The 12,313-nt window shown below is 36.5% G+C and overlaps 1 protein-coding gene and 1 long non-coding RNA gene across 6 annotated transcripts in view; one reads left to right on the top strand and one right to left on the bottom strand.

Moving 5' to 3' along the window:
* ARHGAP20 (Rho GTPase activating protein 20) overlaps positions 1 to 12,313 on the top strand; it is a 118,041-nt gene that overhangs the window by 65,905 nt on the left and 39,823 nt on the right. For all 5 annotated transcript variants that reach the window (XM_070623075.1, XM_070623074.1, XM_008529403.2 and 2 more), the window contains exon 4: positions 6,032 to 6,181. In XM_070623075.1, coding sequence (XP_070479176.1) covers positions 6,032 to 6,181 — 150 coding nt within the window. The remainder of the gene's footprint in view (positions 1 to 6,031; positions 6,182 to 12,313) is intronic.
* The window catches only part of LOC139083846 (uncharacterized), a 72,506-nt gene that overhangs the window by 55,990 nt on the left and 4,203 nt on the right, over positions 1 to 12,313 (bottom strand). Inside the window, exon 2 of the long non-coding RNA XR_011540839.1 lies at positions 10,900 to 11,012. This is a non-coding gene — a long non-coding RNA (uncharacterized lncRNA). The remainder of the gene's footprint in view (positions 1 to 10,899; positions 11,013 to 12,313) is intronic.

Raw genomic sequence — 12,313 nt, 5'->3', positions numbered from 1 at the left:
ACTTTATGCTCATTAATTAGCAGCTCCTCATTTTCCTCCTCCCCTCAGCCCTTGGCAACCAACATTCCACTCTGATTCTACGATTTTGACTATTTTAGATACTTCCTATAAGTGAAATTGTGCAGTATTTATTCTTCTGTGACTTGCTTATTTCACTTAGCATAATGTCTTCCAGGCTCATCAATACTGTTGCATATTGAAGGATTTCCTTCTTTTTTAAGGCTAAATAATGTTCGATTATATGTATGTACCACATTTTCTTTATCCATTCATCTGTCACTGGACATTTAGTTTGTTTCCACATCTTGGCTATCGTAAATAGTACTTCCTTGAACTTGGGAGTGCTAATATCTCTTCAAGATCTTGATTTCAATCCTTTGATAAATACTCAGTAGCTGGGTTGCTGGATCATATGGTTGGTTCTAATTTTTCAAGGAACTTCCATATAGTTTTCCACAGTGACTGCACCAATTTGCATTCCCACCAACAGTGTGCAAGGGTTCCAGTTTCTCCACATCCTCACCAACGCTCGTTGTCTTTTGGCTTTTTTGTTTATTTGTTTTGTTTGGGGGATGCTTTTTTTATAATAGCCATTGTAGCAGGTGTGAGGTGATATCTCAAGTCTTAACAAAATTATTAACATTGAAATCTTAACCAAGTATCTTTTCTAACCACAATGGAATAAAACTAGAAATCAGTAACAGAGCCCAGAATATGTTTTGAATAAAAGTAATGCCTACAAATATAGTTTTGGAAGTGGATATGATGTTATGAGGAATATAGAGGAAAAAATGTCTCTCCATCCAAGACTTTGTACCAGGTCCTTTTGAAGCTTTATGCTGCTGATAGAGGCCTATTGATAGAGGCACAAATGTTATTTTTTTAAATGTAGATTAGTTACTGTTCCTTTATTTAAAATGTATTGGATAGGTTCTGTATGCTAGGTGTTAATAAGAGAATCACGAAGACCTCATTTAACTTTCCTAACAATCCCCCAAGACAAGAATTGTTTTAGATATTGGACACTGAGACTCAGAGAGGGTTGTCCAAGGTCAAATACTAGGAAATGACTGAGCTGGGGTTTTAATGTAGGCCTAACTTCCAATGGCTGGCCCTTTCTGCTGTTTCACAGTGTGCTCATTATGTGCATAGCTTTGTGCTCAACCTAGAGGTAGATAAGCAAACAACAGAAACATATTATAGTACAGTCCTGTGCCAAATAACAACATTTCAGTCAGTGAAGGACCACTCTACGATGGTGGTCCCATAAGATTAGTACCATATAGCCTAGGTGAGTAGTAGGCTATACCATCTAGGTTTGTGTAAGTACATACGATGTTTGCACAACGATGAAATTGTCTAATGACAAATTTCCCAGACTGCATCCCCATTGTTAAGCCACACATGACTGTGTAATTTATTTCCTGCACTTTAGAACCTTAAAGAATATTTACATGTAACATGTATTCAGTTCTTACAGAGGAAAGTATTTTCCTTCACCTTTTTTGGATTTTTTTTCCTTAGCAATTATGATAATCTTTAAAGTAGAAGACTTGTTTTCTTACTTGAAGTAGTTTACTGTTTTGAATATTACTAGCATCTAAATAGTTTTATGTAACCTACATAATGTTTTGCTAAAAAGCTTTTATATAATTACAGTTTCTTTCCCACTAGAAAATTGCTATTTTAAATGTACAGTAGTCCCCCCTTATCTGTGGGGGATACATTCCAAAACCCCCAGAGGATGCCTGAAACCGTGGATAGTACCAAACTCTATATATACTATGTTTTTTCCTACATATACATACTTATGATAAAGTTTAATTTATAAATTAGGCACAGTAGGATATTAGAAATAACTAATAGTAAAATAGAACAATTATAACAATATATTGTAATAAAAGTTATGTGAATGTCATCTCTCTCAAAATACCTTATTGTACTGTACTCATCCTTCATCATCTTGTGATGATGAGATGATACAGTGCCTACACGATGAGATGAAGTGAGGCGGATGACAGTAACGTTGTAGTGTAGTGTTATTTTCAGACCACAGTTGACCCCGGGTAACTGAAACTGCAGAGAGCAAAATCAAGGATAAGGGGGGACTGTTGGCAAAGTCTGTGCCTATCATCTACTTCTGTAGCTGACATTTTGTTTTGATTGTCCCTTTCTCACATAAAGTGTACACCATTATTTTCCACATTCTGCTTTTGAGGTTACTTTGTGGGTCCACGTAAGTGTTTTTATGAAGCAACAAAATCTATATCAATTAATTTAATGCTATTTTTATTTAAGAAATTCAATTCATGCAAGATTATTTTAAGTACTTTCTATGCTTATTGGGGATATTAAAAAATGTGAGTGATCTAAGTGGATTTGAAAGGGGCATGAACCCAAGACCCTTGAGATAGAGAAAACACATAGATTTGAGGAGATAATCATTATTATTGAATACTGCCACTTTGCAAAAAAAATTTTTTTTTTTTTGAGGAAGATTAGCCCTGAGCTAACTACTGCCAGTCCTCCTCTTTTTGCTGAGGAAGCCTGGCTCTGAGATAACATCCGTGTCCATCTTCCTCTAGTTTATACGTGGGACGCCTACCACAGCATGGCTGCCAAGCAGTGCCATGTCCGCACCCGGGATCCGAACCAGCGAACCCCGGGCCGCCGAGAAGCGGAACGTGCGAACTTAACCGCTGTGCCACCGGGCCAGCCCCCCACTTTGCAAAAATTTTGACCACCGTTTTTCAGGAAATTGCTTATATGATCATTCTGAAAGCAAACATTTGGATATATTCACAGATCCTTCTTAATATGAAAGAACTTAATTTTTTTTCTGAAATAAATAGGAACCAAGAAGAAATAGCCCCCTGTAATAGCAAACCTCTGTCTTCCCTATCACTTCTCACCCTTGGATGGAGGATTGGGTCGTACCTTGGATCTATTAATTTGTTGAAATAATCTGAGTTATTTAGTCTTTAATCATGTACTTAGTGAACAAATTCACTGCCTTAGTTCGATGTTACTTCAGCTCATCTTTAGGCTCCGTTTAGAAACTGCTTTCAGTCCTTAGGTTGATGCTATAGAAATAAACTCAAGTGGGATAAGTAATTGACCAGCTGTCACATATTTATTTAGTCAAACTAAGTGGATTTTAGTGAGTATAATAATACAGAGGGTTTTAAAACTCTTCCTTTTATTGGCTAAAGTATTTTATTCACTCCATTTTTTGCTGAATGTTGACAATGTTTGCCTAAAATTGTTTTGAGTTTATTGTCATTCTTTTCCATACTGAATTAGAACAAGTATTAAAGCTGGAAGGGACATTAGGGACCACTTTTTATATTTATTATAAAGTTAAATAAAATTCTATTTTCCAGTAGAATTATGGCTTTTCACTTTCTAAAGTAAGGTTTTACAAACATTGAAGTGTTTAGAAAAAAGTTAATATTCTCTCTATTAATAGCTATAGAGCATTCATTTGGAATTTACTAAAAGGAAGTAACTCTACTTCTTCATACCTCTTAAGCATTGCTATTCTCATATTTTATAATCAAATAGAGAAATATTAATGAGTTCTGTTTTGCTCAAAAAGACGAAGAGAAAAAAGTTCTGATTATTAATTCATTATCAGTAGAATTACCGTCATCATGATCTCTACCCAAAAACATATTTAATAAAACATCTCCATCTTAGAATGGAGGGAAATCTCCCTAGAATCCTGTATATTTCAACAGTTCACTGGGATTCCTTCCAGTATAAAGATTGGAGCGTAGGAAAGTAAAGAAATATATCTCTCATTTTAATAATTTTGTAGTAAGAAGCTACATTGTAGAAATAAAGAATTGATTTGAGGGGTTATTGTTTTCTCCTTTCAGCCAGTTCACATTAGATTCATACTTTTTAATTTCTATTGGAATAATCTAATACTATGGGAAATTGAGAGTGAAAAATCTAAAGAAACACACTAGGACCTCAGGACTATCCATCTTAATATAAAGCTTTATTGGAATATTTGTTTCAAATATTTTCAAGCTAGTCCATCTAGCTTTATGGACATAAATGTCCATGAGCTTTCTCCCCCCACCTCTATAATAAATAATCCCAACAGAAAGCCTTGTAGCTATGGAGAGATGAAAAAGTGAGGCTGAAGATAGAAAAGCTGAAGGAAACTTCATGGAAAGATGCTCCCATCCAGGTGCTTTATAAGAATGGCGATATCCAGGGCTTGTTATGGATGCATAGTGGTTAAGAGCTTAACTAAACTCTGGAGTCAACACTGCTCAAGTTCAGATTCTAGCCCTGCTACTTAAGCTGTTTGACTTTTGGCAAGTTACTTAATCTCCCTATGATTCCGTTTCCTTCTCTGTAAAATGTTTGAGGATTAAACTAAATAATATATGCAAATTGTTTACAACAATGACTGGAACATGGTGAGTTCTCAATAAATATTAGCCATTAGAATGTAAGTCATTGTTTACATTTCTAGAGAGCTCTGTTTTTTGTATTGGGGGTAGATAATCTTGGCACTTTATTGATCTAGGGAAAGAATCGTTGGAATGACTTATTTCCAGGTCCGCAGATATAGAAGTTCCCACATAGTATCTGACGTGTCTAACATAGAGGAAGACTTGTATTAGGAAACACAAAGTATGTGAAAAAGGGTATGGAAACATACCTTTCCTTCCAAAAGATTTGTAGTTTTGGTTTTATATTACCTAAACAGTTGCCATGAAGAGAGAAGAGTTTAAAAAGAAAAATCAAATTAGATTTTCAGGTGAGTCTTTTTCATTAAAAAGTCTAAAGATTTATATTAATAGGATGAAAAATATTGAAATGAAATCTAGAAAGAAGCCATTGTGTCACAAGGCACTTTCCTATCACACTTATATTCAGTGTCCCCTACGGGAAGCATAAATGAGGCTTTGAATCTAGACTATCCTTCATGTATAGTTCCTTGAAAATCTTTTTTGATTTTATAAATCCTACTGAGGAGTTTTAGCTTTAAATATTTCACGGGAGTCTTAGGGAGACTTCCATATGAAGTACTTTGGTTTCATTTTAGATTTCGGTGTTTCCACAAATAGTTCTGAATGATAGCAAGTGCCCAAGTTTCCCTGGGCATTCTCTTTATCCTTCCCAGTGCTTTCTACCTATTTAAGTCTCAGGTCCATTATGAGCATTAAATCAGTGAATTAGGTCAAAAGATATAGTGGTTTCAATATCAGGGTTCTGAGGGGGATTAGACATAAATTGTCAAAAAGCAATTTCATTGTCGACTTAAAGTAGATCACCTCCTGGGTCCCCAGAGATGAATATTAATTGCATCAACTCTACTTAAATATAATACTTCCTGGCCTCTTTTTTTTCCCCCCCCAGTTTAGTTTAGGTCTGTTTTTCGGCTACAGTTTTTTAATTTTAACCAGAATATAAGGGAAAATTCTATGAAAAAAATCTTAAGAAAGGAAATTTAAAATAACATTTGCTTCTAAAGACTAGAAAATCTTGTAACCACTCAGTTGGAAATGCATTGTAAACTTCTCTAATTAATTCTAGGTCATGTTTTTTAGTGCATCTCTCTCTCTCTTAAGGTGAAAATTTCATAAATATTTTAATAAATAATGTGTATTTTTCATCTTTTATTCAGCCACTCAAATCTTTTTGGAAGTTAGCAAGTTATAAATAGTAAATGAATTAATTTTTTATGATGGCAGTAAATTTAAAATTAAGTTTTTGATCCAAATGCAATGCTCAACATATGGAAAAATAAAGTAGTCAATTTATGGCTATTTGCTGCAGTAATTGCAGGCATGAGGACTGATACACCAAATGTTACGATGGCCTTTTTGAGCCAAGGTAGCCAACTATGTTACAATTTACTGTGGTAAACACTGAAGACAAAAACAATGAATAAGACATTCTTTTCCTATGATTAGTGAAAACTGTCGTCTTATCACAAGTACAGAAGTTCTCATAAAACTTAAGAAACAAAATGACAAGAAGTCCTGTCTGGTTTTTATCTTTCTAGGTATAACAACAACTTTAAGATAAAAAATAAAATAAAATTAAGTGACATGTGGACAGCAAGCTGTGTGGATGAAGTGGGAGAAGGCAACACCAATGCTATGAAATCCTTTGTCTTGGGCTGGCCCACAGTGAACTTTGTGGCCACTTTCAGGTAAGAACCGTAGCTTATCCTGTATTTACATGGGTTAGCTACTGTGAAATATCGTCAGCTATGTAATTTCTAGGATGGAGAGGGAGGTTAATCAAATTTTGTTCCCCTAGTTTTTTAAAGGAAAATATTTTATTCTGATTGTGCTTTGTCAATAACTCATCTTGTGACCACCTCCAATAAAGACACTTGTATGCTTTATGTTTCTCCTGGAGAGCTTTTTATTAAAATATGTGAAAAGTAATGGTAAATATTGAGAACTCTTGGAGTCGTTTATCTTGGTTTGACCAGTGGTTTTCAAAGGGGCTCTACTGAAACACCTCAAGGACTGTGGAAGTGGAATAGAGTGGTCAGAGCTCTAGGATCCCCTGTCCAACATCCACTTCCCTAATGATTGGGTATTGTTTCGCATATTGAGCTTTCAGGTTCTTCTTATCAAACCAATGAAACAGGCTTTCACTGAAAGAAATTTTATGAAATAGTCCAATTAAGTTTGAACTTTGTAAAGAAATAGTTTTTGATCGTAGAAATAAAATTATTGTCATGAAATAATGAAGTGCCTGAGTTGTACATCAGGTTCTTATTTGACAATCTGTAGAGATGTGACAATCAAAAGCGAATTTATGATTCAAGGAGTGAAAGTTAGTTTCCTAAGACTCCCTCCTTGGCTGAGATGGGGTTAGAGAATGTACGAATAGAGAATCTTTGTGCTCTTATCCTGAACATGCTCAATTGGCACTTTTCAGTTCAAGGTGAGCATACGAAAACTCACACCTCTGATTTGAACAACTGCATCCTCAAGTCCAGTATTTGTTTTATACTTAAAGAGTTGGTGTTCATCACATGCACACGTTTTTCTTTCTGCTTCTTCTCTCCCCACTACCACCAAACTCCTCAGGCATTATCCTAAAACCAAATAACTAAAATTTTCCAAGCTGTTAATCTTCTAATAAAGGAAGGACATGTCATTAAATTCTGTTATGCACTATTGACCTACCACAAGATTTTAAGAGCTTATTTGGAAGAAACATGTGTTTGTATCATTCTCTGCATATCTTCTTCTTTTCCATGAGCGATATCTCTAGATATTATCATTTCCTATTGCTTAATCTGCTTGGAGTTACAGGTGAAAGGAAGCAGTTTCAAGTGAGAGGTGGGACTACATGACATCTTTAATCAGGGGTTTCCATGAAACTTTTTTTAAGAAGAAAGAAAAATGTGGAAACAAGTTTTATATGTATTATATTCCTCAAAAAGTACAGTACTTTAGCCAAATGATTAAGGTTAATATCACTAGTGATGTCATGTGAATATCATGTACCCCTTAATAGAATGTGGTGAGAGAAGCAATTCACCTCTGTGGTATACCTCCCCAAAAACCATAACCATAATCATGAGAAAAATACCAGACAAGCTCAAATTGAGGGGTGTTCTATAGGTTACCTGACCAGGTACTCCTCAAAACTGTCAAGGTAAAAAAGAAACAAAGACAGAGGGACTGGCCCTGTGGCATAGTGGTTAAGTCTGGTGCACTCAGCTGCAACCCATATACAAAACAGAGGTAGATTGGCACAGATGTTAGCTCAGGGCTAATCTTCTTCAGGCAAAAAAAGAGAGGTTGGCAATAGATGTTAGCTCGGAGCAAATCTTCCTCACAAAATAAAACAGGAAGTTACATAGAAACTGTCATAGACTAGCCACTAAGGAGACATGATAACTAGATGCAGTGTGGTACCTGGATTAGATCCTAGAACAAAAAAAGCACATTACTGGAAAAAACCATGAAATCTGAATAAAGTCAAGCGTTTAGTTAATCGTGATGTACCAATATTGGTTTCTTAGTTTGGTAAATGTGCCATGATAATGTAAGTGGATAGAGGAAACTGAAATTGGGTGAGATGTGTACAGGGCCTCTCTGTACAATCTTTGCAACTTTTGTGAAAATCCAAAATTATTTCAAAATTAAAAGATTACTTCTTTAAAAAAAGTAGTGTTGAAGATTTCTGCCTCTGGTATGGCAGAGTGAGGTCTTAACAGACTGACCATTCTACCAATAACAACTGTAAGCTCTGAACAAAATACAAACAACAACTACCTAAAGGTTCTGAAAAGTTGGCAGATTTTGGAGTGGAATTGAAGCTTAGCAGAAAGCACCAGCAGTGATTAAGTTTCCTGTTTTTAAGGCATTAGCCTGAGGGCAGGCTGCAGTCACATCATGGTGCAGGGCAAGTAAACTAACAAAAACACATAATTCTTCTGGGTTGAAGAACCAGGGTACCCAGTCTGGGTTAGCCACAGGCACAAGAAAGTGAGGGAGAAAATCTCAAAAAGAATATCAAAGAAGGAAAGTTCCAAATTTTGTGTATAGACTCTGCCCCAAGTCTCTAGCTGATTGCTGAACCACACATGCATGAAACAGACCCAAAGCAGCTTAAAGCTAAGGTGAAAGCAAATGAATTGAGTTGCTGCCCACCACAGTTGCAGCTTGAGTCTAATCAAGTTAGCTGTCTGTTCAAACAGAAACATCAACATTGTTTCGCAAATATAAAAGAACTCAGAGTCTCCAAAACAAAACATTCATAGTGTCCAGAATACAATCTAAAATTTCTTGATATACAAAGAACCAGGAAGTGGAAAAGATAATCAATAGAGGCCAATCCTGAGATGATCCATATGTTGGAATTACCAGAAAAGAACATTAAACTATCTTATAACTATGCTCAGTAGGTAAAAGTAAAAGGCAATTGAAATTATGAAAAGATAGGAAAGCTCAGCAGAGAAATAGAAAATGTAAAAAAGAGCCAAATGACAATTCTGGAGCTGAAAACTACAATATCTTAAATTTAAAAAAAAACTCTTTCTGGCCTTAGTTGCAAAATAGAAACGAAAGATGAAGGAATCAGTGAATTTTAAGGTACAGAATACAAATTGTCCAATCTGAAGAATAGATATAACAAAGTTTTTTAAATGAAAAATCCATCAGAGACTTGTTGGAAAATGCCAAAAGGTTTAATATGCATGTAAATGGAATTTCAGAAAGAGAAGAGAGACAGAATGCGACAGAATAAATATTTGAAGAAATAATGGTTTGAAAACCTCCCAGTTTGGTGAAACACATAGATGTACAGATTCGGTAAACTCAGTGAACCCCAAACAGGAGCAATATGCAGAAAATTTTACCTAGTCATGTTATAAACAGACTGCTGTAAGTCAAAGATAAGAGAATATCTTGAAAGGAGCTGGAGAAAAGCAACACATTACATGTAGAGGAACAACAATTTGCATCATTGTGGACTTTTCATCCGAAACTATGCCAGGTTTGGAAGACAGTGAAATGGGATCTTTAAAGTGCTGAAAGAAAATACTTCAAACCTAGAATACTATATCCAGCAAATATATCCTTCAAAAATGAAAGTGAAATAGGGGCTGGCCTGGTGGTTTAGTGGTTAAGCTCAGCGCACTCCACTTCAGGGCCTGCTTTCATGGCCAAGATCCTGTGAGCAAACCTACACCACTCATCAAGCCATGCTGTGGAGGGGTCCCACATACAAAATGGAGGAATATTGGCACAGATGTTAGCTCAGGGTCAGTCTTTGTCAAGCAAAAAGAGGAAGATTGGCAACAGGTGTTAGCTCAGGGTCAGTCTTCCTCACACACACAAAAAGAGAAAGTGAAATAAAGATTTTCCTTAAACTCCTAAGAATTTATTGTCAGCAGAACTGTACTACAAAAAAATGCTGATGTAAGTTTTTCAACCTAAAGTGAAAAGATATCAGAGGGAAGCTCAAATCTTTAGGAAGAAATGGGAACATTCTGAAATGTTATGTATATATACATATCAATTGGATCAAGATGGTGGAGGAGGAAGATCCTTAGCTCACCTCCTCCCGAGGACACACCAAAACTGTAACTACCTGTAGAACAACTATCTCTGAGAATGACCTGAAGACTAGCAGAACAGATTTTCTACAACTAAGGATATACAGAAAAAACCACATGGAGATGGGTAGAAGGGGCGGAGACATGGTCTAGTAAGGACCCATATCCTGGCCAGCAACCCACAAGCAGGAGGGATATCACAACCATAGTCGCCCTCCTGGATGAATGACAGGCCCAAACGCCACATTGGGCCCCCCAACTCAGGGAACCTGGATTGGGAAGATGAGCCCTCATAATGTCTGGCTTTGAAAACCAGTGAGGCTTATGTCTGGGAGATCTGGAGGGCTGTAGGAAACTGAAACTCTGCTCTTAAAGGGTGCATGCACAAACTCCCTCCAAGTCCCGTCACAGAGGCAGCAGTTTAAAAAGTACCTGGGTTGTATGTGAAGGAGATTTATTGACTAATTTTAGAGCATGTGCCAGAGGGACAGGGATCTGTTGGGACTTTCTCAGGGGATGGAAGCATTGGCAGGTTCCTTGTGTTTTTTGGGTTTTTTCACTCTTCTACTGGCTGGCCCTGACAGGCACCATTTCTAACACTCTCCATCCGCCTTGCTAGCACCACTGGCCCTGCCCTCTCATTCTCCTGCAGACCCACCCCAGCTAATACCCTTCCAAAGAGGCTTCTGCCCCCCACCCCCACCCCACCATGCCACTGGCCCCAGCCAGCACTGGAGCCCCTCCAAAGTGGCACCCACCCTGTGGTGCTAGCTCTGCACATTCACAGCAATCACATCCCAGGCACAACAGGAGGGCTCATGCAGCCTACAGAAGGGACGTACCTGGAACACCAGGGAGGTGCTCTGGTGACCGGGGAGGATTGTACTATGATGCCCCACAAGACACCTTCTACATAAGGCCACCCCTTCAAGACCAGGAGATGTAGCTGATCTACCTAATACATAGAAACAAACAGAGAGTTAGGCAAATTGAGGAGACAAAGATATAAGTTCCAAACGATAACAAGACAAAACCTCAGAAAAATAAACAAAACAGAGATAAGCAATCTACTAAAGAGTTCAAAGTTACAGTCATAGAGATGCTCATAGAACTCCAGAAAGGAATGGATGAACATCAAGGGAGAAGTTGACAGTAATACAAGAGTAGTAGAGGATTTTAACACTCCACTTACATCAATGGATAAATCATCCAGACAGAAAATCTGTGTATGATATATATATATATATATATATATATATATATACACACATACACACACATGGGATAATAGGGCACATGTGTACAGTGCAGATGGTAATTAGTCTTTGGTGTTGAACATAATGTAGTCTACACAGAAATCAAAATATAATGAAGTATACCTGAAATTTATATAATGTTATAAGCCAATGTTACCTCAATAAAAAAAAACAATTAAAAAACACATAAAATGTGGGGGAAGGAGTAAAAATATAGTGCTTTTTAGAATTCATTTGAACTTAAGTGACCATCAACTTAAAATAGACTACTATATACATAGGTTGTTATATATGAACCTCTTGGTATCCACAAACCAAAAACCTCTAATAGATACATAAAAACATAAAGAGAAAGGAATATAAACATAACACTAAAGAAAGTCACCAAGTCACAAGAAAAGAAGAAAGGAACAGAGGAGAATTACAAAAACAAACAGGAAACAGTTTAAAAAATTGTAATAAGTACATACCTATCAATAATTACTTTAAATGGACTAAATGCTCCAACCAAAAACATAGGGTGGCTGAATGGATTGATTAAAAAAACAAGACCCATATATATGCTGCCTACAAGAGACTGACTTTGGATCTAAAGATACACACAGACTAAAAGTGAAGAGATAGAAAAAGATATTCTTTACAAATGGAAATGAAAAGAAAGCTGGGGTAGCAGTACTTATGTCAGGCAAAAATAGACTTTAAAAGAAAGACTGTAACAAGAGACAAAGAATGGCATTACATAATGATAAAGGGAAAAATCCAGCAAGAGGATGTAACACTTGTGAATATCTATGCACTGAACATAGGAGCACCCAAATACATAAAACAAATATTAACAGACAAGAAAGGAGAAGCTGACAATAATATAATAATAGTAGGAGACTTTAACGCTCCACTTACATCAACGGATAAATCTTCCAGAGAATCAACAAGGCAACATTGGCCTTAAATGACACACTAGACCAGATGGACTTAATAGATGTATATAGAACATTCCTTA

Source organism: Equus przewalskii, chromosome 6 (assembly GCF_037783145.1).
Source record: "Equus przewalskii isolate Varuska chromosome 6, EquPr2, whole genome shotgun sequence".
NCBI classification, from domain to species: Eukaryota; Metazoa; Chordata; class Mammalia; order Perissodactyla; family Equidae; genus Equus; species Equus przewalskii.
Note: the sequence above shows the minus strand (reverse complement) of the source record. Positions and strands in the feature narration are given on the sequence as shown.